Here is a 27274-nt window from a genome sequence, read left to right as displayed (position 1 = left end):
TTACACTGCACCGCCATTTCTCAAAGTTACTGCTTTTGATGCTGTTGACGAAGGAAAGGAGAAATTTATTTTTTGGTATTAGGGACTGAAACCCAGGGGCATTCTGCCTCTGAGCTACACCCCCAGCCGTTTTCTTTTTTTTTCTTTTTTTCTTTTTTTTAATTTTGAAACAAGGTCTCACTGAGTTGCAAGGGCCTCATTAAATAGCTGAGTCTGGCTTCTAACCTGTGGTCCTCCTCCCTCAGTTCCCAAGTACTGGGATTACAGGTGTGTGCCACCATCCCCAGCAGGAGAAAAGTTTTGCTTATTTACAAGTTTGTAGGAAAGGGGTTAAAGCGAAGATCTATTTAGAAACTTAGAATTACCTTAAGGCATCTCTTTTCTTTCCCCCTGGTACTGGGGGTGGAATCCAGGCCCCACCCCTGCTGAGCACTTGCTCCACCTCTGAGCTCCATTCCCAGCCCCTCCATGCTTTTGTTTGTTCTATATTTTTCAGCCCTTTCTCTTTGTTCTCTCCTAGTCAAGAATCAATTTTTGAGAATACAGACATGGGCGGAGGGGATAGTGAGCTTAGCAGTGCCAGCTGAGAAACCAGGCGGTGATGTTTCGCGTTTGATTCAGAAGGGTGTTGGTTCAACCCCTCTGGACCTGTTCAGGTTCACGGCGAGTTGAGCACGCCAGTAAATTTCCTTCCTCCCTTATCCCATTGTGTCTCCTTATTGAGAAATCAGTACTCTGTGGTAGAGAGCACTTGAGACTTTCTACATTTTTTTCCTCGGGATTTTTTGTTGGACTGGATAGAAAGGAGCTTGACAGCATCCAGGTGTGTTTCCCCCTGGGTTCAGGTAGGATCCTTTGCACCTACAGGAGATAGCAGAGAGGGCAGCCAGTCGCTGCCAAGAGCCAGAGAGGTCAGTAAAGAGTTGATAGGAAGTCTTGGTTTTGTTTTGTGGTACTAGAGATGGAACCCAGGGACCCTCTACCTCTGAGCTACATCCCCAATTCTTTTTAATTTTTATATTGATACAAGGTTTCTCTAAGTTACCTCACCCTGGCCTCCAACTTTGTAGCCCTCCAGCCTTAGCCTCCTGCATCCTATAGCCCTGGGATTATAAGCGGATTATAGGCGTGTACCACCCAGCAGCCTTAGTTGCTGTTCCCTTCTATAGATGTATTTGGGATTTGTAAGAGTAGTTGGCTCTTTCCTTGGTTGTTTATTTTCTTACTTCAGCATTGAACCTAAGTTGACATCCCTGAACTGGCTCTGTTTATATTTCCACATTCTTCCTCCCCTGGCCTTGACCTGGCCAGTCAAGGTTGAGGCGAGGGAGGAGGCGTCTGTTTCCTTGTTTCTCTTCTACAGACTCCAGAGATGTCTCAGAGAAGGGAAATCCTAGTGGATATTTTAGGTGAGCCCAGGGCTTTGTTTTTCAAAGCCAAAGTACAGATTATCTCCCTGCCCCTGGCAGGAAGCTTTCCCCTCTATCTACTCAAATTTGGCTGAACTTTCTCCCATTGTGGCTGCTTCAAACAGAAGTAAAAGTTGGCCCCATTCTAAACCTTCCAAGACAAAAAAAAAAAAAAAAAAAAAAAATTTTAGCCTGAAGTGGTGGTGCAGGCCTGTAATCCTAGTACTTGGGAGGCTGAGATAGGAGGATCACAAATTCAAGGCTTGTCTCAGCAACTGAGCTAGACCCTGCTTCCAAAATAAAAAAGCTGGAAGTGTAGCTTGAAGGTGGACTACCCCCGGTTTCGATACCCAGTACCTAAAAACAACAAGAATAATAAACCTAACACCCATACCACTTCCTATCCATCTAGCTGCTTGGCCACTTTTTGAGCCTCAAAAGCATTTAGTAGGCTAGGGGTATTTCTTATTTTTTTATTATTTCCCTCTGTGTGTGTGTGTGTGTGTGTGTGTGTGTGTGTGTGTGTGTGTGTTAGTTACTGGGGATGGAACCCAAGGGCATTCTACCTCCAAGCTCTACCCCCAGCCCTATTTTTGTGTGTGTGGTTGCTGGGGATGGAGCCAGAGGCTTTCTACCTTCAGGCAACACTCCCAGACCTATTTTATATTTTATTTGGAAACAAGGTCTTTTTTGCAATCTTCCTGTCTCAGCCTCCCAAGTACTGGGATTAGGTGTGTGCCTTGGTACCTGGCAGGATACCTAATCTAAAAGTACTGGAGGTGGAACCCAGAGGCTTTCTACCTCTGGGCTATACTCTCAGACCCATTTTATATTTTATTTGGAAACAGGGTCTCACATAAGTTGCTGAGAGCCTCACTAAGTAGCTGAAGCTGGCTTTGAACCCATGTGATCCTCCTGTCTCAGCCTCCCAAGCGCTGGGATTACAAGCGTGTGCCACCATGCCCAGCTAAAGCTGAGAATTTTCTAAAACTTGACTAAGGGTCTCAGATACCCTTTCTTAGGATTCACTTTTCCCTACACTGTGTGTGTGTGTGTGTGTGTGTGTGTGTGTGTGTGTGTGTATACTAGGGATTGAATTTAGGGGCATTCTACCTCAGAGCTACACCCCAGCTCTATGTTATTTTATATATTTTATTTTATTTTTGTGATAGTGGAGATTGAACCTAGAGGCATTCTACCCCAAGCTACACCCCCCAGTCCAATTTTTTATTCTTTATTTTGAAATGGAGTCTCACTAAATTTTAGAGGACCTCACTAAGTAGCTGAGGCTGGCCACAAACCCACAATCCTCTTGTCTCAGCCTCCCAAGTACTGGGATTACAAGTGTGTGCCACCACAGCCGACTTTATTTTATATTTATTTATTTTTGTACCTAAGATTGAACCCAGGGGCATTCTACCCTGATCTATATCCCCAGCCTTATTTATTTTTTTATTTTGAAACAGGGTCTCACTGAATTGTAAAGGGCCTCACTAAGTAGCTGAGGTTGTCCACAAACCACCATCTTCCTGTCTCAGCCTCCCAAATGCTGGGATTACAAGTATGCACACCACACTCGGCCTATTTTTTATTCCTTTTTTCTTTCTTTTTTTTTTTTTTTTTCAGTACTGGGGATGGAACCCAGGGGCAATGTACCTCCGAGCTACATCCCCAGCCCTATTTTTAAGACTTTTTTATTTTTGAAACAGGGTCTCACTGAGTTGCAAAGGGCCTCACTAAGTAGCTGAGGCTGGCAGCAAACCACAATTTTCCATTTTCAGCCTCCTAAATGCTGGGATTACAAGTATGCAGCACCATGCCTAGCTTATTATATATATATTTCTTTATTTTTATTTTTGCGGTACTGGAGATGGAACTCAGGGGCATTCTACCTCCGAGCTACACTCCCAGCCTTATTTTTTATTCTTTACTTTGAAACAGGGTCTCACTGAGTTGCAAAGGGCCTCACTAAGTAACTGAGGCTGTCTGTGAATCACAGTCCTCCTGTCTCAGTCTCCCAAGTGCTGAGATTAAAAGTGTGTGCCACCACGCCCAGCTTATTTTTTATTGTGAAACAGGGTCTCACTGAGCTGCTGAGGCTGGCCTTGAACCTATAATCCACCTGTCTCAGCCTCCTAAATACAGAGCTAACAGGCATATATCCGCATACCTGCCTCATTTTTTATGTTTCTTTTTTTTTTTTTTTTGGTGGTACTGGGGTTCCTGGAAGCCCTTCTACCTCCAGGCTACACTCCCAGACCTATTTTTACATTTTTATTTGGAAACAGGGTCTCCTAAGCCAGCGCGTGCGGCTGGCTTCGAACCTGCGTGATCCTCCTGTCTCTGCCTCCCAAGCGCGGGGATTACAAGTGTGCGCCACCACGCCCGGCTTTTATGTTTCTTTTATGGCGCTGGGGATTGAACCCAGGGGCATTTTACTTCCAAACTAAAACTCCAGACTTATTTTAATTTAGAAACAGGGTCTTGCTACGTTGATGAGAGTCTCACTACTTGCTGAGACTTTCCTTAAACCTGTGATTTTCCTGTCTCAGCCTCCCAAGTACTAGGATTCCAAATGTGCACCACCACGCCCGGCTTTTCTATGTTTTAAGGTGAGAATAAGTATGCCCCCTGACAGGGCTGTCCTAGGAATTGAGGATGAAAGCTTAGCACTCAGCACAGAGAAAGTATTCAGTATTTGTGTGTGTGTGTGTGTGTGTGTGTGTGTGTGTGTGTGCATGTGTGTGTGTGTGTGTGTGTGTGTGTTTGGTGGTACTGGGGGTGGAACCCAGAGGCTTTCTACCTCCGGGCTATACTCCCAGACCTATTTTATATTTTATTTGGAAACAGGGTCTCACTAAGTTGCTGAGAGCCTCACTAAGTAGCTGAGGCTGGCTTCGAACCTGTGCGATCCTCCTGTCTCAGCCTCCCAGGCACAGGGATTACAAGCGTGCGCCACCACGCCCGGCTCAGCCGTATTCTGGCTGTCAGGGGTGAGGAGGGCAACAAGAGACATTCCAGGATTAGATGTCTCCTGGACTGAGGCTAACGGGTTAAAATTCCCAGAGCCTGAGGCATAGGCTAGTCAGAAGTTGGAGAAGCAGTCATTATGGAACCGACCTTAACTGGCTCGTGCTGCCTGCTGTGAGGGTGGGATGCTGTGATCCTTGATCGATTGGCATCTCCGTGGCACCCAGCTCAGCACATCGCACCGTCAGCAGTCAGTAAATGTTTGGGGAGTGAGTGTAGGGAGCTGCCATCTAGGTAGCCTACTTATCCCCACAATCCCAACAAAAGAGGACAAGGCAGTGATTCAAGACTTGGATCAGTCTATAGCCTATGGAGCATCTCGATAATACAGCGATTGGTACATACTTAATTCAATAATTATTTATTGAGCACCTGCCATTTGGTTGCCTGCAATGTAACACGACCTGAGAAATGCCCTGCCTTTCTAAAGGCCATTTAAGAATTCTTACTGCCTTCTTCTGCCTCTCCCCTAGGAACCTCTCCCACTGTCTTGTCCCCTTCTCTTTGTATTTCAGAGTTCTAACCTGCCAAAATGGAGCCAAGATCCAGAGTGGTGCCTCTGACTCGGATCAGCAGCCCTCCCTGGACAGAACTTCTGGCCCCTGGAAACCCAGATTAAACAGCTTTCTCTGGCAACTCTTCCTCCACAACCCTGGATTCTATCACCACTGAAACTTAGAAGCCAACACCAACCGTCCCCACCCCCAGGCCAGGGGGGCAAACTGGGAGCCACTGGGAAGCACACAGCTGCCCACAAAGAATGGCCCTTTATACTTTACCACAAATAAAAACGTGTTTCTAATGTTGTTGTTTTGTTTTGCAGTACTGGAGGTGGAACCCAGGGGCATTCTACCTCAAAGCTACACCCCCAGCTCTGTTTTTATTATTTTTTTGGGGGGGCGGGTCTGGGGATGGAACCCAGGGGCATTTGACCTCCGAGCTACACACCCTGCCCTATTTTTTATTCTTTATTTTGAAACCGGGTCTCACTGAGTTGCAGAGGCCTCACTAAGTAGCTGAGGCTGTCCGCGAACCACGATCCTCCTGTCTCAGCCTCCCGAATGCTGGGATTACAAGCGTGCGCCACCACGCCCGGCTTGTTTTTATTCTTTATTTTGAAACAAGGACTCACTGAGTTGCCGAGGGCCTCACTAAGTAGCTGAGGCTGTTCACGAGCCGCGATCCTCCTGTCTCAGCCTCTTGAATGCTGGGATTACAAGCGTGCGCAACCACGTCCAGCTTTTATTCTTTATTATTATTTTTTTGTGTACTGGGGTTCCTGTAAAACCTTCTACCTCCAGGCTACACTCTCAGACACACTATACACACACACACACACACACACACACACACACACACGTATATATGTATTTTTTAAATTTGGAAACAGGGTCTCTTAAGCCAGAGAGGCTGGCTTTGAACCTGCGCGATCCTCCTGTCTCTGCCTCCCAAGTGCGGGGATCACAAGCATGCGCCGCCACTCCCGGCTTAATTCTTTATTTTGAAACAGGGTCTCATTGAGTTGCAAAGGGCCTCATTAAGTAGCTGAGGCTGTCCGTGAACCATGATCCTCCTGTTTTAGCCTCCCGAATGCTGGGATTACAAGCGTTGCCACCATGCCCAACTTTTATTCTTTTTATTTATTTATTTATTTATTTATTTATTTTGTGTGTGTGTGTGGTAGTGGGGTTGGAACCCAGAGGCCTTCTACCTCTGGGCTATACTCCCAGACATATTTTATATTTTTTATTTGGAAACAGGATCTCACTAAGTTGCTGAGAGCCTCACTCAGTAGCTGAGGCTGGCTTCGAACCTGTGCGATCCTCCTGTCTCAGCCTCCCAAGCGCAGGGATTACAAACGTGCGCCACCACGCCCGGCTTATTCTTTATTTTGAAACAGGGTCTCCCTGAGTTGCAAAGGGCCTAAGTAGCTGAGGCTGGCCGCGAAACGCGATCCTCCTGTCTCAGCCTCCCAATGCTGGGATGACAAGCGTGCGCCACCACGCCCGGCTATAAGTCTATTGGGAGTAAATTGAGTTCCTAGAGGATGTAAGATGTCGTGAAAGTGTGTAGGTTTTGGATTGAGAAGCCGACTTCAGGTCAGGTGTGGTGGCACCTGTTTGTATTCTTAGCTGAGACAGGAGGACCGCAGGTTCGAGGACAACCTCAGCAAGTCGTGAGACTCATCAACCTAGGGAGACCCTGTTTAAAAAAAAGAGAGAGAGAGAAAGAAATAGGGCTGGGGGTGTTGCTGGGCGTGGTGGCGCACGCTTGTAATCCCCGCGCTTGGGAGGCAGAGACAGGAGGATCGCGCAGGTTCGAAGCCAGCCGCGCATGCTGGCTTAGGAGACCCTGTTTCCAAATAAAAAATGTAAAAAATAGGTCTGGGAGTGTAGCCCGGAGGTGGAAGGGCTTCCAGGAACCCCAGTACCACAAAAAAAAAAAGAAAAAAAAAAAAAAAAAGAAATAGGGCTGGGGATGTAACTCAGAGGGAGAGTGCCCCTGGGTTCAATCCCAAGCACCACACACACATGCGAAGGAGAAGCAGCAACAGTTACTGTTTGAATTTAAATGATTTACCTTCTCTGACCTTAAATTTCATATCTGTAAGATAAAGAGGTTTCTAAGGTCCGTGTGTGTGTGTGTGTGTGTGTGTGTGTGTGTGTGTGTGTGTGTGTTGCTGGGGTTAAATTCAGGGGAATTGTATATCCCAGCTATACCCCAAGCCCTTTTTATCATTTTTTCGGGGGTACTAGGGATGGAACCCAGGGGCCTTCTACCTGCAAGCTACACCCCAGCCCTATTTTTATTCTTTATTTTGAAACAGGGTCTCACTGAGTTGCAGAGGGCCTCACTAAGCAGCTGAGGCTGTCTGCGAACTGCAATCCTCCAGTTTCAGACTACCAAATGCTGGGATTACAAGCGTGCGCCACCATGCCCAGCTTCCCAGCCCTATTTTTTAGTCTTTATTTTGCAACAGGTTCTCACTGAGTTGCAAAGGGCCTCACTAAGTAGTAGCTGAGGCTGTCCTCAAACTGAGATCCTCTCGTCTCAGGCTCCCAAATGCTAAGATTACAAGTGTGCGCCACCATGCCCGGCTCCTCGGCCCTTTTTATTTTAAAAGAAGGCTTCACTGGGCTACTGAGGCTATCCTCAAACCTATGATCTCCTGTTTCAGCCTCCCAAATACTGAGGTTATAGGCTTACTCCACCATATCCTGCTATAATTGCTGTGTCTGTGTGTGCGTGTGTGTGTGTACATGTGTACATGCATGCGTGCATGCATGTGTGTGTGTTGCTGGCGAATGAATTGAATCCAGAGGCAGTCTACCCTCTGAGCTACACCACCAGCACAATTTTACTTATTTGGAAAGGGGGTCTTACTAGGTTACTGGTCAACTTGCAAAGTTGACCAGGCTGGCTTTGAACCTGTAATTCTCCTGTCTCAGCCTCTTGTATACTGGGATTACAGGTGTCTACTGCACCCACTTTATAATTGCTTCTTGTAGATATTACACACGACCATATACCAAGCACCATGTTAGACGAAGTACATAAAACTACCTCTCTTGGTTTTGGGGATTGAACCCAGGGCAATTCTATCTCTGAGCTACACCTCCCACGTCCAGCTCTTTTGAATTTATTTATTTATTGCCTTACTGGAAATGAAACCCAGGGGCATTCTACCTTCAAGCTATACCCCCAGCCCTGCTTCTTTTATCTTTTTTTTTTTTTTTTTTTTTTTTTTTTTTGCAGTACTGGGAATGAAACCCAGAGGCATTCCACTTCTGATCTACAAGACCAGACCTTTTTTTTTTTTTTTTTTTTTGCGGGTTTGGGGATCACACCCAGGGGCATTCGAGCTACACCCCCTACCCTATTTTTTATTATTTATTTTGAAATGGTTTCATTACATTGTAGAGGGCCTCACTAAGTAGCTGAGGCTGGCTGTAAACTGCAATCATCCTTCTCACCCTCCTAAATCCTGGGATTACAAGCATGCACCATTACACCCAGCTTTTATTTTATTTTTCATTTTGAAACACAGTCTCGATAAATTGCCAAGAGTCTCCACCAATTTGCTGAGGCTGGTCTTGAACCTGGGATTCTATTGTTTTAGCCTCAGCCAAGTACTGCCATTAAAGGTGTTTGTGCCACCACACCTGACTATTCTTCTCTCTTTTTTTTTTTTTTTTTTTTTTTTGTGGGTCTGGGGATGGAACCCAGGGCCATTCAACCTCCAAGCTATACCCCCTGCCCTAGTTTTTATTCCTTATTTTGAAACAGGGTCTCACTGAGTTCCAGAGTGCCTAAGTAGCTGAGGCTTAAAGAAATTTAATAATTTACCAAGCCAGGCATGGTGGTGTATGCCTGTAATCCCAGTACTTGGGAGATGGGAGCATCACAAGTTCAAGGCCTACCTCAGCAATTTAGTGAGACTTTCTACTATAATTTAGTGAGGCTGTTTCAAAATAAAAAATATGCTGGTGTGGTGGTGCACTCTTGTAATCCCAGCATTTGGGAGGCTGAGACAGGAGGATCGCAGTTTGAGGACAGCCTCAGCTACTTAGTGAGGCCCTTTGCAACTCAGTGAGACCCTGTTTCAAATTAAAGAATAAAAAATAGGGCTGGGGGTATACCTTGGAGGTAGAATTCCCCTGGGTTCCATCCCCAGACCCACAAAAAATAAGTAAAATAAAATAAAATAGTGTAATCTTAGTACTTGGAAGGTTGAGACAGGAGGATTGCAAGTTCAAAGTCGGACTCGACAACCTAGTGAGGTTCTCAGCAACCTTGTGAGACCCTGGTTTGCAAATAATAAATAAAATTGGTACTTATGAGGCCCTCTGCAACTTAGTGAGACCCTGTTTCAAAAAATAAAGAATAAAAAAATAGGGCAGGGGGTGTACCTTAGAGGTCAAATGCCCCTGGGTTTCATACCCAAACCCGCAAAATAAATAAATAAATAAATAAATAAATAAATAAATAAAATAGGTCTGGGGTGTAGCTCAGAAGTAGAATGCCTCTGGGCTCAATTCCCAGTACCAATAAATAAATAAATAAATAATAAATAAATAAATAAACAAATAAATAAGAGTTGGATGTGTAGCTTGGAGGTAGAATACCCCTGGGTTCAATTCCCAGCATCATCATCATCATCATCATTTACCGAAAATATTATTTAGTTAATGGCAAGTCCAGAATTTACACTACTTCTGTCTGGTTGAAGTCCAGACAGAGCCGGGTGTGGTGGCGCACACTTGTAATCCCAGCATTCGGGAGGCTGAGACTGGAGGATCGCGGTTCGTGGACAGCCTCAACTACTTAGTGAGGCCCTCTGCAACTTAGACCCTGTCTCAAAATAAAGAATAAAAAATAGGGCAGGGGGTGTAGCTTGGAGGTTGAATGCCCCTGCGTTCCATCCCCAGACCTGCAAAAAAAAAAAAAAAAATAAATAAAATAAAATAAAAATAAAGTTCCAGACAGAACTTAAAAATCAAGTATAAGAAAATTATTTAGGCAGGTGTGGTAGTGCGCGCTTGTAATCCCAGCACTTAGGAGGCTGAGACAGGAGGATGGCACAGGTTCCAAGCCAGCCTCAGCTACTCAGTGAGGCTCTCAGCAACTTAGACCCTGTTTTCAAATAAATTATAAAATAGGGCTGAGGGGTATAGCCCAGAGTCAGAAAGCCCATGGGTTCCACCCCTGCAGTATCACAACACAAAAAGACAGAAAGAAAATTATGGATGCCGGACGTGGTGGCACACACTTGTAATCTCAGTACTTGGGAGGCTGAAACAGGAGGATCACGGTTCGCAGTCAGCCTCAGCTAATTAGTGAGGCCCTCTACAACTCAGAGACCCTGTTTCAAAATAAAGAATAAAAAATAAGGCTGGAGGTGTAGCTCGGAAGTAGAATATCCCTGGGTTCCATCCCTAGTACCAGAAAAAATAAATTTAAAAAAAAAGAAAAAGGAAAAAGAAAATTATGGTTAAAGGGAAATGACTAACTACCACTTCCAGCCCGTTTTTCTCTGGCTCTCCCTCTCAAGAGGTCTCCAGCCCTTCTCGGGGAAGGGGGGAAGAAAGAAAAAGAAAAAAGCTGCAGGACACCTTTTTTCTCCCTTGGACTTGCAGCTGAAACGCCGGGTTTGGAGATGGCGGGTGTGTGTAACAGTTTCGTCTTCCGGTCAGCCGGAACCACTCACGCGGCAGCTTTTGCTGTGTAGGGTGTGCCTCTGTGCAGACCCCGGAGGCGGGGCCAGAACAGAGTGGCAGCTCTGGTAACCAATAGACAAGGGTATCTTGGGGGTCGAACCAATAAGGAATCTGTTGCAGGAAAAGAGGCGATAATGTGAGCGTGCAGGCACCGGTTTGAAGGAAAATGGGGTTATATTCGAGGTGGAGGCTGCTCCCGCTTCGGCTACCAGGGTTACAAGTCTGCGAGCAACACACGGTGCGTGAAGAACCCACAATTTCCAACCAGACCCCGTCCAAACCCAGCCTCACCCCACTCTTCCCCGCCCATGCGCCCCGAAGTTCCTGGATAAGGTCACTCTAGCCCTAAACTCTCCGTCTATTTCTCGAGCCAGCGGTCATGGGGACGTAGAATCCCAGAGGACCCCCAGCCCAAGACCCTCTATTACCTAGCCCCCCTCCAAGGTTACTTAAATATCCACAAATCCCACCTGCGCCAATTCGGGAAGGAATGGCAGGACTCGTGTTATCCTATCCCTGACGTCTTTCCCTTCAGGCATCCGCGCAGACCCCTCCACACTGGTTGGTAGAACGGCGTGGGCTTTTTGAAGAGCTATGGACTGCTCAGGTAAAGCGGTTAGCAGCTATGGCACAGAAGGAACCCCGCACTATTAAAATCTCACTTCCCGGAGGCCAGAAAGTGGATGCTGTGGCGTGGAACACAACCCCTTACCAGCTGGCTCGACAGATCAGGTAGCAGGCGCTTCCTGTCCCTACCAGTATTGTCCATTTCCTTCCTCAGCATCTGGTCAGGAAAAGAAAACTTGGTCTACTTGTTTCTGTTCTGTTTCATTCCCATCAAGATAGTCTTTCCTAGCCAGGAATGGTGGCGCTTGGGAGGCCGAGACAGGAGGAACACAGGTTGGAGGCTAGCCTCAGCTACTTGTGAGACCCATTACCAAAAAAAAAAAAAGCCTTAATTTCAGAGTCTCTTTCCTTCCTCTATTACCCATTGGGAAAATAAGTACTCATTTTCCTTTTGCAAATTAAGATCTGCCGAAAGATTAGCCTCCTCTTTGCCTAGGGATTGTAACCCTGACTCTTTCTTTCCCACTGCTGAAGTTCAACGCTAGCGGATTCTGCTGTGGCCGCTCAAGTGAACGGAGAACCTTATGATCTGGATCGGCCCTTGGAGACAGATTCTGACCTCAGATTTCTGACGTTTGATTCTCCAGAGGGGAAAGCGGTAAGTTTCTTCCACATGGAGAGTACAGTGCTAGTTATTTGTTTATTTAATTATTATTTTTGGTGGCACTGGAGGTGGAACCCAGGGGCATTTCTACCTCCGGGCTCTACTCCCAGACCTATTTTATATTTTATTTGGAAACAGGGTCTCACTAAGTTGCTGAGAGCCTCACTAAGTAGCTGAGGCTGGCTTTGAACCTGTGCAATCTTCCTGTCTTGGCCTCCCAAGCGTGGGGATTACAAGCATGCGCCACCATGCCCGGCTGAGTACAGTGCTAGTTAAATAAGAGACAGTTGTGCAGGAAATTTTAACATTTATTTCTTTTGCCTCAGTTTCCCATTTGCAGTTGAGAGAGAGAGAGAAACCTGCCACAAGACTGTATTGAATATCTGACTATTCCTGGCTAAGCTAAAAACTTAGGATGAAAATTTTAGTGAGGCCTTTTGCAGCTCAATGAGCCCGTTTCAAAAATTAAGAATAGCCGGGCGTGGTGGCGCACGCTTGTAATCCCCGCACTTGGGAGGCGGAGACAGGAGGATCGCGCTGGTTTGAAGCCAGCCTTGCTGGCTTAAGAGACCTTGTTTCCAAATAAAAAATATAAAATAGATCTAGGAGTGTAGCCCAGAGATAGAAGGGCTTCCAGGAACCCTAGTGCCACCAAAAAAAAAAAAAAAAAAAAAGAACCAGAATTCTTCTGTCTAAGCCTCCCAAATGCTGGGATTACAAACGTGTGACACCACACTGGGCTATCCCAGCTTGTTCTTTATTTTTATTATTTATTTATTTATTGCGGGTCTGGGGATGAAACCCTGGGGCATTCGACCTCCGAGCTACACCCCCTGCCCTATTTTTTTATTCTTTATTTTGAAACAGGGTCTCACTAAGTTGCAGAAGGCCTCACTAAGTAGTTGAGGCTGGCTGAGAACCTTCCTCTTGTCTCAGCCTCTCAAGTACTGGGATTACAAACCCAGTGGCCCAGCTTTTTTTTTTTTTTTTTAACTTTTACTATTTAATGGTCATGCATAAAGTCTAGGTACTCCATTTTGTGATAGTTATTCTTAGAAGAACCATACTGATTTTCCAGTAGCTTCTCCGAGATGTAGGGGTTGGAGAAGTTTGCCAGCTCTGTTCTCGTGTCCCTAGGTATTCTGGCACTCCAGCACCCATGTCCTGGGGGCGGCTGCTGAACAGTTCTTGGGTGCTATTCTATGCCGAGGTCCAAGTACGCAGTGTGGATTTTACCACGATTTTTTCCTGGGAAAGCGGTGAGTAGTACAAGGAAGAAGGAGAATTACTTTGGGGTGGTTGTAAGAAGCTTCTCTGCACTTCAGGTGCCAGAGGTGCTCTACCACTGAGCTACACCCTCAGCCTTTTTTTTTTCTTTTTTCTTTTTTCTTTTTTTCTTTCTTTTTTTTTTTTTTTTTTTGCAACAGGGTCTCTGTAAGTTGCCCAGGGTGGCTTTGAACTTACGATCCTTCTATTGCAGCCTCCCAAGAGCTGGGATGCCAGGCGTGTGCCTCTATGCGTGGTTAGTCATGTTTGATTTGGAGGAGAAAGGTGGGCCAGTACAAAAAAAAAAGGTTATGTCCTTCTTCTAACTCTGTTTGATACTTACCTTCTCTAGTCATCATGAATTCTTCAAATTTTATTTCATCCCTTTGTTACTATTCTAATTTTGTCCATCCAGATTTCCTGTGCTCAACTTTTAAATTTATACAGATGAGGCCGGGCATGGTGGCGCACGCTTGTAATCCCCACCCTTGAGAGGCAGAGACAGGAGGATCGCACTGGTTCAAGGCCAGGCGCGCTGGCTTAGGAGACCCTGTTTCCAAATAAAAAAATATAAAATAGGTCTGGAAGTGTAGCCCAGAGGTAGAAGGGTTCCCAGGAACCCCAGTATCACAAAAAAAAAATAAAATAATAATAAATTTATGCAGATGACTTTGCTCTAGTTGTAAATCTGTACCTTGGGCTGTGGGTATAGAGCTCAGTGGTACAGTGCTTGCTTAGCATGCACAAGGCCCTGGGTTTCATTCCCAACACAAAAACAAACAAACAATAAAAAAAACTCCACCTGTACCTGATTTCCTATGCGTTTTTTTTCTCTGAGTTTGTGTGTCTTTGCCAGTAATTCTAGACTCTTCTTGGATATCGGGACCTCACCCCGTAGCAAAATGGTGTGGTATCCAGGTGCTGCTTCATGGAGGAAGCAAGCCAACCAGCTCTCCTGTTTCCAGGACAGTCCGGGGCTCGGAGTTGCCTGTTTTGGAGCGGATTTGCCAGGAGATTGCAGCTGCCGCTCAGCCGTTCCGGAGGCTCGAGGCTTCCCAGGATCAGCTTCGCCAGCTCTTCAAGGTGAAGCGGTGACGCGCAGTTGTAGGTGGAAGGTCAAGGCACGAGGGAAGGAGTAGCCCTCTCCCAGGACATCTTTGCGGGAAGAAAGACTTGGCTTCACTCTTCCCATTGCCTTTCTCTAGGATAACCCCTTCAAGCTTCGTCTGATTGAGGAGAAGGTGACAGCCCCGACGGCAACAGTATATGGGTGAGCACCATCGAGTTGAAAGAAAGGAAAGGGCGGGGATGGGGCTCAGTGGGACAGCTTTGCCTGGCACGTGCAAGGTCCTGATTCATCCACAATGCTGTAAAAAAACAGAAAAGAACAAGAGGTGGGGAAGCAGGAAAGAAGGCCAGAAATGAAATAGGAAGATAGGAGACAATTATGTTGCTCCAGGGAAGAAGAAAGTAGGGGGAGCGATTGATTTTTCATCTGCATTTTGCTTGCTCTGTCTGTCCAACGGTTCCTTCCCCTCCACCTCCTCTTCCTGTGGCTAAAGCCAGGGAAGGGAGCGAGTGGGACACTCAGGAGTGTGGGGGCACCGATGGCTCTTCTCTCTCCCAGGTGTGGCATGCTGGTTGATCTCTGCCAGGGCCCCCATCTCCGGCACACTGGACAGATCGGAGCGCTGAAGCTGCTGACGGTCAGTTGTGAGAGTGAAATTAGGTTGAGGCCCCTATTTTCACAGAATGAGCAGGGAAATGGGGAGCTGATCCCTGCTCCCAGCCCCTCCTCTGTCCTCAGAAAGTGACAGGCCCAGCAGCAGTAGCAGATGGGCAAGCACCGTCAGGATGAAGGACAGCAAGGAAAGGGCTGGCTGTGGTCTCCCCGCGTCAGGATACACACTAGACACCCTGCTAGGGCCCTGAAGCCAATTCAGTTTTTTGGGTTTTTTTTTTTGGTGGTACTGGGGGTGGAACCTAGAGGCTTTCTACCTCTGGGCTATACTCCTAGACCCATTTTATATATTTTTTGGAAACAGGGTCTCACTAAGTTGCTGAGAGCCTCACTAAGTAGCTGAGGTTGGTTTCGAACCTGCGCGATCCTCCTGTCTCAGCCTCCCAAGCGCGGGGATTACAAGCGTGCGCCACCACGCCCAGCTAGGCAATTCAGTTTTTTTGTTTTGTTTTGTTTCTTTTCTAGTAGTACTTGAGATCATTCTCAGGGTCTTGTACATGCTAGGCAAGTGTTCTACTATTTATTTATTTTTATGGTACAAAGGCTTTTTTTTGTGTGTGCATGGTACTGGGAATGGAACCCAGGGGCTTTCTACCTCCGGGCTATACTCCCAGATATATTTTATACTTTATTTGGAAACAGGGTCTCATTAAGTTGCTAAGAGCCTCACTAAGTAGCTGAGGCTGGCTTCGAACCTGCACAGTCTTCCTGTCTCAGCCTCCCAAGTACTGGAATTATAAGCATGTGCCACCACGCCCTGCTGCAGGGGCTTTTTTTTTTTTGGTACTGGAGATGGAACCCAGGGACATTCTACCTCTGAGGTGCACCCTTGGCCCTGTTTTTTATTATGTTTTTGAAACAAAGTCTCACTAAGTTGCAGAGCGCCTCACTAAGTAGCTGAGGCTGGCCCTGATCCTCCTGTCTCAGCCTCCTAAGTATGCTTGGGATTACAAGCATGCACCACCACACCCTGCTCGGGCTTTCTTTTTATGTGTGTTAGTACTAGGTGTTGAATCTAGGGTTGTTCTACCTCTGAGCTACCCCCCAAGCCTTATCTTTTGTTTTTATTTGAATCCGGGTCTCACCAGGTTGATGAATCTCACTACTTGCTGAGGCTGTCATCAAACCTGCAATCCTCCTGTCTCAGCCTCCCAAATACTGGGATGACAAGCATGTGCCACCATGTCTGATTCCCCAGTCCTTTTTTGAATTTTTTTTATTTTAAGACAGAGTTTTGCTCAGTTGCCCAGGCTGGCCTCAAACTTGTGATCTTCTTGTGTTAGCCTGCTGGATACGTAGAATGCAGGCCCGCGCCACCCCCCCTGGCCTTGTCTTCTGTTGATGCCCTCTGTCTACCCACAGAACTCATCGTCCTTGTGGAGGTCTTCAGGGGCTGCAGAGACACTGCAGCGAGTGTCGGGGATTTCCTTCCCCAAGGCGGAGTTGCTGCGGGCCTGGGAGGCACAGAGGGAGGAAGCAGAGCTGCGGGACCACCGGCGCATCGGGAAGGTGCAGGGCCGGGGAAGAGGCCTGGCAGTGAGGGGCAGAAGGGAGGCGTGGGTCCTAGTAATGGAGACGGGAGCAGGTTCAGTCAGATTGAGCATATTAGCTGTTTCTTCGGGTTTCAAAGCCCTCCTCCCTTGAAGTGACAACTGCCATTTTGTCCCCAGGAACAGGAGCTCTTCTTCTTCCATGAACTGAGCCCTGGGAGCTGCTTCTTCCTGCCACGAGGGACAAGGGTGTACAATGCTCTGATGGCTTTTATCAGGGTAAGGAGCACTCGAGTCCGAGAAAGAGGGTGAGCGGGGCTTCTCCAGCCTGACCTGACAGTGGCAGAGAAGCACCCGGGCACCCCTGCTCTCCTGCCGGTTACTGACACTCCATGTCTGCGCCCTCCTCTCCAGGCCGAGTACGCCCGCCGTGGTTTCTCAGAGGTGAAAACCCCCACACTGTTTGCTACGAAACTCTGGGAACAGTCAGGGCACTGGGAGCATTATAGGGAAGACATGTTTTCCCTGCGGCCCCCAGGCCCTGACAGGCCCACCAGCTCCCAGAGAGACCACCCTGCTGAGCCTCCCACAGACATGCTCGCCCTCAAGCCCATGAACTGCCCTGCGCACTGGTGAGCTGGCCGCTGGGGCCCAGCCTTCCCTCCCAGGGCTCTGACCATCAGGCTGCTAAATGCAAAGCAGCAGTGGCCCCTCGGAAAGAATGGGGGCCCCCGAGGAGAGTCTTGAGTTTGCCCTCTAGCTACACGTGTACATTTGGGAAAGGCATTCTGCCTCCGAGTCGCAGCCTCTTTACAAGGTCCAGTGCCCGCTACAGAGCAGGAGCACAGTCAGGAGCACAGTAAATGGTGCTTGTTACTGCGTGGCTAAGGAATCCACCTGGGAGCCAGGCGGCCTCGCACTGGGATGGACGGGATTGACCAGACTCTGGGAGGGTGCAGCAGGGTGGGGAGGGTGTGGCTGATGGGGCAGAGGAAATGGGCGAGCTGCCTGGGGTTCGGGGGTTAGGTCTCTGGCCCTGACCGCTCTGCGCCCCAACCTCAGCCTGATGTTCGCCCACCGGCCCAGATCCTGGCGGGAGCTGCCTGTGCGGCTGGCTGACTTTGGAGCCCTGCACCGAGCTGAGGCCTCTGGCGGCCTGGGGGGACTGACCCGGCTGTGGCGCTTCCAGCAGGATGACGCTCACATCTTCTGTGCACCAGATCAGGTGTCCCTTCCCTAGCTTTGCTAAAGCATCTTTCAAACCACACCTCTCCTATTAACCCCCGACACCCCTGCTCTCCCATTGCCCTGTACAGAGAGTACAGTCAGCGGCCTTCTGCCCCCACTTGCTCCTGCTACCTCTCCATGTTTTTGCCCTCTGTTTACCCCAAACTATCACCACCCCAGTCTCCAGCTGGCACATGGCTCACCCTCTTTCTTCCCTCCCTCAGCTGGAAGCAGAGATCCGAGGCTGTCTTGATTTCCTCCGCTCTGTCTACACTGTCCTTGGCTTCTCCTTCCGCCTGACTCTGTCCACCCGGCCATCTGGATTCCTAGGGGAGCCTCGCCTTTGGGACCAGGCTGAGCAGGTGAGAGGGAGCTAGGGAAGCAGAGGCACCGAAGCCCTTCACAAGTGCAAAGGGGACGATAGAGCAGCCAGGGTCCTCAGGTGCAGGAATATGCTGAGGGGAGCTGGGCGTGGCAGTGCACACCTGTAATCCCAGTTTTCAGAGGCAGAGACAGGAGGATTACAGCTTTGAGACCAGCCTCAGCAATTTAGCAAGGCCCTGTTTCAAAATAAAAAAAAATAAATTGGGCGTGGTAGCACACGCTTGTAATCCCAGCCCTTTGGAGGCTGAGATAGGAGGATCGCATGGGTTCAAAGCCAGCCTCAGTTACTTAGTTAGGCTCTCAGCAACTTAGACCCTGTTTCCAAATACAAATATAAAATAGGTCTAGGAGTGTAGCCCAGAGGTAGAAAAGCCCCTGGGTTCTAAGTAATATGCTGAGGGAGTCAAAATATGCTGCTTGAGCCGGGCGTGGTGGCGCACGCTTGTAATCCCAGCCTTTGGGAGGCTGAGACCGGAGGATCGCAGTTCGCAGACAGCCTCAGCTACTTAGTGAGGCTCTTTGCAACTCAGTGAGACCCTGTTTCAAAATAAAGAATAAAAAATAGGGCTGGAGGTGTTGCTCAGAGGTAGAATGCCCCTGGGTTCCATCCCTGGTACTGAAAAAAAAGTTGTTTGGCTCCTAAAGTGTCAGATGTCAGATGAGGTTTTCTTTTGTTCCATCCCCTCTACAGGTCCTTCAGCGGGCCTTGGAGGAATTTGGAGAACCCTGGGACCTCAATCCTGGAGATGGTGCCTTTTATGGACCTAAGGTAAGCTCCATGTGTGCTCAGAGTTTTACTTATTCATATTTTGTTTTGTTTTTATTAAATATTCAGTAGCTACAAAGAAACATTTTTAAGCTTATATAGATTTTATTTATTTATTTATTTACCATTACTGAGAATGGAACCCAGAGGCATTCTACCTCTGAGCGATACCCACACCCTATTTTGTGTGTGTGTGTGTGTGGTACTGGGGGTGGAACCCAGGGGCGTTTCTACCTCTGGGCTCTACTCCCAGACCTCTTTTATACTTTATTTGGAAACAGGGTCTCACTAAGTTACTGAGAGCCTCACTCAGTAGCGGAGGCTGGCTTCAAACCTGTGCGATCCTCCTGTCTCAGCCTCCCAAGTGCTGAGATTACAAGCATGCACCACCACCACACCCGGCTATATTCTTTATTTTGATACAGGATATCACTAATTTGCAAAGGGCCTCACTAAGTAGCTGAGGCTGTCTGCGAACCGCATCCTCCAGTCTCTGCCTCCCAAATGCTGGGATGACAAGCGTGTGCCACCACGCCCGGCTAAGCTTAAGTAGACTTGAAGAAGAGCAGTACATTTCCTGCTCACATGGAACCTTGGGGTCTAGTGAGGGCTGTGGAAGTTAATTCTGGACTAGTGGATCCTGAGGGATCCACGCGGAGATTAGCATCGCTCAGGGACCAGGAAAGGCTCCCCGAGGAGTCACTCTCCAGCACAAAGCCAAGTAACTGTTGGCCAAGCAAAGCCTCTTTCAGGAGGAGCAGTGCTGGCAGCGGCTGATGGCTCTGATGCAAACTAGAAGAAGCGGAAGAAGTCGGGAAAAACAGGACCAATAAGTGTCTGATAGAGTTAGTAAAATGGCTCTTAGAAGGCCAGTGTAGTGGCACACGTTGTAGTCACAGCTACCTGGGAGACTGAGGCAGGCAGATCACAAGGTTCCAGGCCAGCGTGGGCAATTTAACAAGACTGTGTCTTAAAATGCATAAAAAAGAAGCCAGGTATGGCAAACACCTAGCATCCCAGTACTTGGGAGGCTGAAACAGAAGGATCGCAAGTTCTAGGTCAGCCTCCACAACTTAGTAAGGCCCTCAGCAACTTGGCCTGTTTTAAAATTAAAGAAGAAAAAGAGCTGGAGGTGTAGCTTAGAGGTAGACTACTCCAGGGTTTAATCTCCAGTATAAAACAAAAATAAAAGACAGCAGCTAGGAGGCCGGATATGGTGGTGCATGCTTGTAATCCCAGCATTCCAGAGGCTGAGACTGGAGGATCGCGGTTTGTGGACAGCCTCAGCTACTTAGTGAGGCCCTCTGCAACTCAGTGAGACCCGGTTTCAAAATAAAAGGATTTAAAAAATAGGGCAGGGGGTGTAGCTCGGAGATCAAATGCCCCTGATTCCATCCCCAGATCTGCAAAAGGAAAAAAAAAAAAAAGACAGCTAGGTATGGTGGTACATGCATATCCCAGTACTTGGGAGGCTGAGACAAGAAGATTGTAGGTTTGAGGACAGCCTCAGCAAGTAGTGAGATTCTCGTCAACCTATCAATACCCTGTTTCTGGGTTTTTTTTTTTTTTTTTTTTTTTTTGGTGGATCTGGTGATGGAACCCAGGGGTATTCGACTTCCAAGCGACACCCCCTGCCCTATTTTTATTCTTTATTTTGAAACAGGGTCTCACTAAGTTGCGGAGAGCCTCACTAAGTAGCTGAGGCTGTCCGCGAACTGCGATCCTCCGGTCTCAGCCTCCGGAATGCTGGGATTACAAGCGTGTGCACCACGCCCGGCTCATTTATTGTTGTTGTTGTTGTTGTTTTCATGGTCCTAAGGATTGAACTCGGGGCATTCTACCTCTGAGCTACACCCTCAACCTTTTGTGTGTGTGTGTGTGTGGTATTGGGTATTTAACATAGGGGCGTTCGACCTCCTAGCTACACCCCCAGCCCTATTTTTTCTTTATTTTGAAACAGGGTCTCACTGACTTACAGAGGGCTTCACTAAGTAGCTCCCAATTTGAGACCCTGTTTCTAAATAAAAATAAAAAAGGAGCTGGGCGTGGTGGCACAGGCTTGTAATGCCAGCATTTGGGAGGATGAGACCTAAGAATCATAGTTCATGGACAGGGTCAGCTACTTCGTAAGGTCCTTTGTAATTCAGTAAGACCCTGTTTCAAAATGAAGAATAAAAACTAGGACTGGAGGTGTAGCTCAGAGGTAGAATGTCCCTGGGTTCCATCCCCAGAGCCACAACAAAGTAAAATAGGGTTTGAGCCAGGCATGGTGATACACACTTGTAATCCTAGTACTGAGGCCTTGTAACTTAGTGAGACCCTGTTTCAAAATAAAGAATAAGCTGGGCGTGGTGGCGCACGCCTGTAATCCCAGCATTCGGGAGGCTGAGACAGGAGGATCGCGGTTTGAGGACAGCCTCAGCTACTTAGTGAGGCCCTCTGCAACTAAGTGAGACCTTGTTTCAAAATAAAGAATAAAAAATAGGGCAGGGGATGTAGCTCAGAGGTCGAATGCCCCTGGGTTCCATCCCCAGACCCCAAAAAAATAAGAAAGAAAGAAAGAAAGAAAGAAAGAAAGAAAGAAAGAAAGAAAGAAAGAAAGAAAGAAAGAAAGAAAGAAAGGGAGAGAGAAATAGGGCTGAAGATGTAGCTTGGGACCACCAGGCGTGGTGGCGCACCTTTTTAATCCCAGCATTTGGGAGGCTTAGACAGGAGGATCGCGGTTCGTGGACAGCCTCATCTACTTACTTAGTGAGGCCCTCTGCAACTTAGTGAGACCCTGTTTCAACATAAAGAATAAAAAAATAGGTCTTGGGGTGTATCTTAGAGGTCAAATGCCCTTGGGTTTCATCCCCAGACCTGCAAAAAAAAAAGATGTAGCTTGGAGGCAGAATGTCTGGGTTCCATCCCCAGTACTGGAAAAAAAACTAAAATAAAATAGAGGTGAGCCAAGCATGGTGTCTCATGCTTGTAATCTCAGCATTTGGGAGGCTGAGACAGGAGGATCCTGGTTTGTGGCCAGTTTGGGCTACTTATTGAGGCCCTTTACAATTCAGAACCTGTTTCAAAATAAAGAAATAAGGGTAGAGGTATAGCTCAGAGGTAGAATGCCCCTGGGTTTCACTCCTACTACCGCACAAAAAAAGGAGGGGGAATCTCACTAAGTTGTCGAGGCTGGCCTCAAACCTTTGATCTTCCAAACTCAGCCTCCCAATACTGAGATGAGATTAGATTACAGGTGTGCTTTTTTCTTTCTCTCTCTCTCTCTTTTTTTTTTTGCATGGTACAAAGGATCTAATCCAGGGGCATTCTACCTCTGAACTATAGCACCAACCCTATTTTCTTTTTTAGTTTGAAACAGAACCTCACTAAGTTGCTAAGGGCCTCACTTAATTGCTGAGGCTGGCCACAAACCTGTGGAACTACTGACTCTACCTCCCAAGTACTACGATTACAGGTACATACTGCCCTGCCAGACACACACCCACCTTTTGTGTGTGTGTGTGTGTGTGGTACTGGGAATTGAACCCAGAGGCATTCTACCTTCGAGCTATACCTCCAGCCTGATTGTATTTCTTATTTGGAAACAGGGTCTCACTAAGTTGCTGAGAGTCTTACTACTTGTAGCTTCTCGAACCTTTGATTCTCCTGTCTCATCCTCCCAGTACAGGACTTATAGGTGTGCACCACCATGCCCAGCTTTTTTTCTTTTCTTTTCTTTTTTTTTAAGTTGTTTTACTAAGCCGGGCGTGGTGGCGCATGCCTGTAATCCCAGCATTTGGGAGGCTGGGACAGGAGGATCTTGGTTCGCGGACAGCCTCAGCTACTTAGTGAGGCCCTTTGCAACTCACTGAGACCCTGTTTCAAAATAAAGATTAAAAAACAGAAGCCAGGGGTGATATGGCAGGGGGTGTAGCTCAGAAGTCAAATGCCCCTGAGTTCCATCCCCAAAATTGCAAAAAAAAAAAAAAAAAAAGTCTTACTAAATTTCTGAGGCTGACCTCAGCATTGCAGTCTCCCAGCTACATGTGGTGGCACATACCTGTAATCCCAGTACTTGGGAGGCTGAGACCGGAGGATCTAAGGTTCAAGGACAGCCTTCGAAAGTAGTAAGATTCTTATCAACCTACAATCAGGCTGGCAGAGTACCTGGAAGGTAAAATGTCTCTTAAGTTCAATCCCCAGCACCAAAAATGAATGAAAGAAAGAGAGACAGAGAGAGAGAGAGAAGAAAAGAAGGAAGAAAATAGAGCTGGGGATGTGGTTTGGAGGTAGAATGACCCTGGCTTCAATCCCCATTTCCACAAAAGAAAAAAAAGTTGCAATCCCCCAGCCTCAGGCTCCCACATAGCTGGGATGTCCACGGCCCTCATGCCGAGCTCATACTGCCCACTTTTACGTCCCACATGTTATGGTGTGTGGCTGTAATCCCAGCTACTGAGAATCCTGAAGCAAGGGGACACAAGTTGGAGGCCAGCCTTGGCAATTTAGCAAGACTGTATCTCAAAACAAAACCTTTAGGAAGGGCTGGGGATATAACTTCGTGGTAGAGCCCTTGCTTAACAAGCTCGGGGAGGGGGGGGAACCTGGATTCAGTCCCTAGCACCACAAAACAAAACAGAAATACAGACCAGGTGTGTGATGGGCTCTTTGAGAATGGAGCCTGGAACTGATGGACAAAGGGCATGGCCATAGTGTGGGTGGGGCCAAGGTCTCTGGGTGAAAAAAGTGGAAACTGAGGTGCTAGGGTGTGGGTACCCCCCATGTTACTTCACTTTTACTGAGAGGAGAGAGCTGAGAGCCACTGTCAGAGTGCATGAGGTAGGTAGAATAGAGAGGTCTGATCGCAGAGCCTCCGGGCGGGCAGGTGGAAGAGCGGGGCACATAATGGACGACAGCAGTTCTGCCTCCAGTCATGCCTCCCGCCTGTCTCCTGCAGATTGATGTGCACCTCCAGGATGCCCTGGGTCGGCCCCATCAGTGTGGGACGATCCAGCTTGACTTCCAGCTGCCCCTGAGATTCGACCTGCAGTACAAGGGGTACGGAAGCTTACTACATCCCCTCTTCTCGTGTTAGCCGTGGGATAGGTGAACAACTTCCCCTCTCTGTATGGCCTAAAACTTAAACCAAATCCTTTACACCCTCTCTGCTAGGGCAGAAGAGTTCTTTAAAACTGGAAGGTATTGGAGCCAGGCGCTAGTGGCGCAGGCTTGTAATCCCAGTACTTGGGAGACTAAGACAGGAGGATCTGGGTTTGTGGACAGCCTCAGCTGCTTAGTGAGCTGCATCTGGGAGGCTGAGACAGGAGGATTGCAGGTTCGCAGTCAGCCTCAGCTTAGTGAGGCCCTCTGCCTCACTAACTCAGTGAAAGCTTGTTTCAAAATAAAGGATAAAAAAGGGGGTGGGGGTATAGTTCAGAGGTAGAATGCCCTGGGTTCAATCCCCAGACCCGCAAAAAGTAAAAAATAAAAAGTAGGGCTGGAGATATAGCTCAGAGGTAGAATGCCTCTGGGTTCAATCTCCAGTACCGCAAAAAAAATAAAAACCCAAAAAACTGTAAGGTAGCCAGGTGTGGTGGTACACACCTGTAATCCCAGTACTTGGGAGTTTGAGACGTGAGGATCTCAGATTTGTGGCCAGCCTCAGCAATTTAGCAAGAACTGTTTCAAAATAAAAAAATAAAAGGACTGGGGTTTAGCACAGAGTTAGCAAGCCCCTGGGTTGAATCCCAGTACTAAAACAAACAAAACACCAACAACAGGAAGTGATCTTGGGGGCACACTTTGTGACACGCTGTTTTTCTTCCTAGGCAGGCGGGGGCCCCGGAGCGCCCGGTGCTCATCCACCGAGCAGTGCTGGGTTCTGTGGAGAGGCTGCTGGGCGTGCTGGCGGAGCACTGTGGGGGGAGATGGTGAGGCCCTGAGGTCAGGCAGCTCCTTCAGCGCCCCGCTCGATCCTTCCTTGCCAGATGAGTGACCTGCTCCCGTTCCCTCCCAATCAGGCCGCTGTGGCTGTCCCCGCTCCAGGTGGCCGTCCTCCCTGTGGGGACGGAGCAAGAAGAATATGCCAGAGAGGTGAGGAGCGGGCAGGGGAGGGCAGAGGCAGGGACGGCAGGGAGCTTGAGGCTGGCCCTGGGTAGGCGAGGCCGAGGGGGAGCCCGGGACGGATCTATAGCGGTAGCAGTCCTGTATGCTGCAAACCCTGTGTCTAGAGAATGAGTCCCGTCCCTGCCTTGTGGGGGGGTGAAAGTTAAATGACCAGGGCTGGGGTCTAGCCCTGTGGCAGAGCACTTGCCTAACATAAAAGGCCTTAGGTTCCATCCCCAGCACTGAAGAAAGAAATTAATCAACATTAAACACTGCTGGGCCTGGTGGCACATGCCTGTATCCCCAGCAACTCGGCAGGCTGAGGCAGGAGGTTGGAGGCCAGCCTACACAACCTAGCAAGACCCTGCCTCAAAATAAAAAATAAAAAGCAGCTGGAGCCAGGCATGGTGGTGCATGCTTGTAATCCCAGCATTTGGGAGCTGAGACAGGAGGATTGCGCAGGTTCGAAGCCAACCTCAGCTACTTAGTGAGGCTCTTTGCAACCCAGTGAGACCCTGTTTCCATATAAAGAATAAAAAATAGAGCTAAGGGATAAAGAATAAAAAATAGGGCTGGGGGTTTAGCTTGGAGGTAGAATGCCCCTGGGTTCCATCTCCAGTACTGCAAAAAAAAAAAAAAAAAAAAAGTAGCTGGAAGCCAGGCGTCGTGGTGCACGCTTGTAATCCCAGTGTTCAGGAGGCTGAGACCTGAGGATCGCAGTTTGTGGACAGCCTCAGCTCTTTAGTGAGGCCCTTTGAAACTCAGTGAGACCCTGTTTCAAAAATAAAAAAGACTAGCCGGGCATGGTGGTACACACTTGTAATCCCAGCATCTGGGAGGCTGAGGCAGGAGGATCCTGGTTCATGGACAGCCTCAGCTACTCAGTGAAGCCCTTTGCAACTCGGTGAGACCGTTTCAAAATAAAGAATAAAATATAGGTCTGGAGTGTAGCTCAGAGGTAGAATGCCCCTGGGTTCTATCCCCAGTACCAAAAATAAATAAATAGCAAGCAGTGGGGATGCTGCTCAGTGACGGAGCCTGGTGCTCGGTCCTCAGTATTGGGGAACTGTGATAGGTGCTTCCGGAGAGCTTCCTTTCCGAGAGTGGAGAGTGTGGATGGTGGACTGGACGAGAGGCTGGGAGTGGTCTGGGGACCCTGCAGCCCAGGACCAGGGGGCACCTGCTGCCCTCGCTCCTCCGCCTTCCAGCCAACTCACTTCTTGTCACCAACCTGTGACCCAGGTACAGCAGAACCTGCAGGCAGCAGGCCTGGCCAGCGACCTGGATGCTGACCCTGGAATGACCCTCAGCCGGAGAGTCCGCCGGGCCCAGCTGGCCCACTACAACTTCCAGTTTGGTAAGAGCAGGTCAGCCAGGTCTCGGGGACCCTGTGTCCCTGCGCCTGCCTCTGCGCTCTTCTGCCCATTAAGTCTATTACGTTTGGTTATGTACATATTAGGGCTAATTGGGGCTTATTACCTGAGCGGGGAGGAGCCTGACTCGTTCACCCTGTAAGCCACTCCATGCTGCTCCTGCCAGCAGCTCCTTCTGTCCCCAGAACAGTTTTTCTCTTATTAACCTCACCCTAGGGGGTTTCTGTTAGGTTAATTAGCAAAGGGAACATCAGAGAGAGGGCGGGGAGAGTTAACAAGGCAGTAATTAATTATCCTTGTTTATTGTCCATCAGAGGGAGCGGCCTGAGGCGTGAGGAGAAGGCCCTAAAGAAGCCCTCTCTGCTGCTCCCCTGTTCTCCCCAACCACCCCACCCACGGTGTGTGGGCTTGCATTGTGTCCCACCTGTGTCCTCTCTCGCCCCCACCCACACACACCAGTCACAGTTTCCTTCGTGTCTGGTCACCCATCTGCCTTTCTCTGGTCCACTCTGACCTGTGGGCTCCTGACCAGAAGTGATAAGCAGGGTAGAGCCCAGGGCATTTCCTTATCTCCTGGGGATGGGCCTTGAACTGAGAGCAGGCCTCCAGCACTAAATATATCCTGGGTTCTGCTCCCACCCTTCCTGAAGGTTCAATTGAGTGAGGGAGGATCTGCCCGAGACCTCAGCTTCCCTTCTTCCCACAGTGGTTGGCCCGAAAGAGCAGAGCGGGAGGACGGTGAACGTGCGGACGCGGGACAACCGGCGCCTCGGGGAGCGCGGCCTGGCCGAGGCCGTGCAGCGGCTGCTGGAGCTGCAGAGCACCAGGGTCCCCAACGCGGAGGAAGTGTTCTGAGCGCCACTACCTCCCTGAACGCCTATGGCTCCTCCACCACCTGCTGACCTCTGAAGAGACTTGTTCTGGGGCCGGGGATGTGTGGGGTGTGGAAAAAAATAAACTTGAAGCTGCTGGGTGCATGCGCATCTCTGGCTCCGAGCGGGGTAGAGGGCTGGCCAGGCCGCTCCCGGGCAGGAGCCACTGCCTCAGGAGTC

At 48.5% G+C, this 27274-nt stretch overlaps 1 protein-coding gene across 1 annotated transcript; it reads left to right on the top strand.

Annotated features, from left to right (window-relative positions):
• Positions 1 to 10823: 10823 nt before the first annotated feature.
• TARS2 (threonyl-tRNA synthetase 2, mitochondrial) lies at positions 10824 to 27077 on the top strand (the record flags this gene model as incomplete). Its single annotated transcript, XM_080691612.1, is given in 19 exon segments — positions 10824 to 10895; positions 11193 to 11389; positions 11759 to 11882; positions 13026 to 13147; positions 13993 to 14026; positions 14028 to 14237; positions 14360 to 14424; positions 14782 to 14860; positions 16258 to 16404; positions 16566 to 16664; positions 16800 to 17017; positions 17448 to 17610; positions 17837 to 17974; positions 18688 to 18765; positions 23702 to 23802; positions 24573 to 24674; positions 24765 to 24837; positions 26092 to 26206; positions 26929 to 27077. Coding segments are annotated over 19 exon segments (2286 nt in total).
• Between the last annotated feature and the right edge of the window lie 197 nt (positions 27078 to 27274).

Source organism: Muscardinus avellanarius, assembly GCF_963383645.1.
Source record: "Muscardinus avellanarius genome assembly, chromosome: 3".
NCBI lineage: Eukaryota > Metazoa > Chordata > Mammalia > Rodentia > Gliridae > Muscardinus > Muscardinus avellanarius.
The sequence above is the reverse complement of the archived record's forward strand: the minus strand, read 5'-3'. Positions and strand labels throughout refer to the sequence as shown.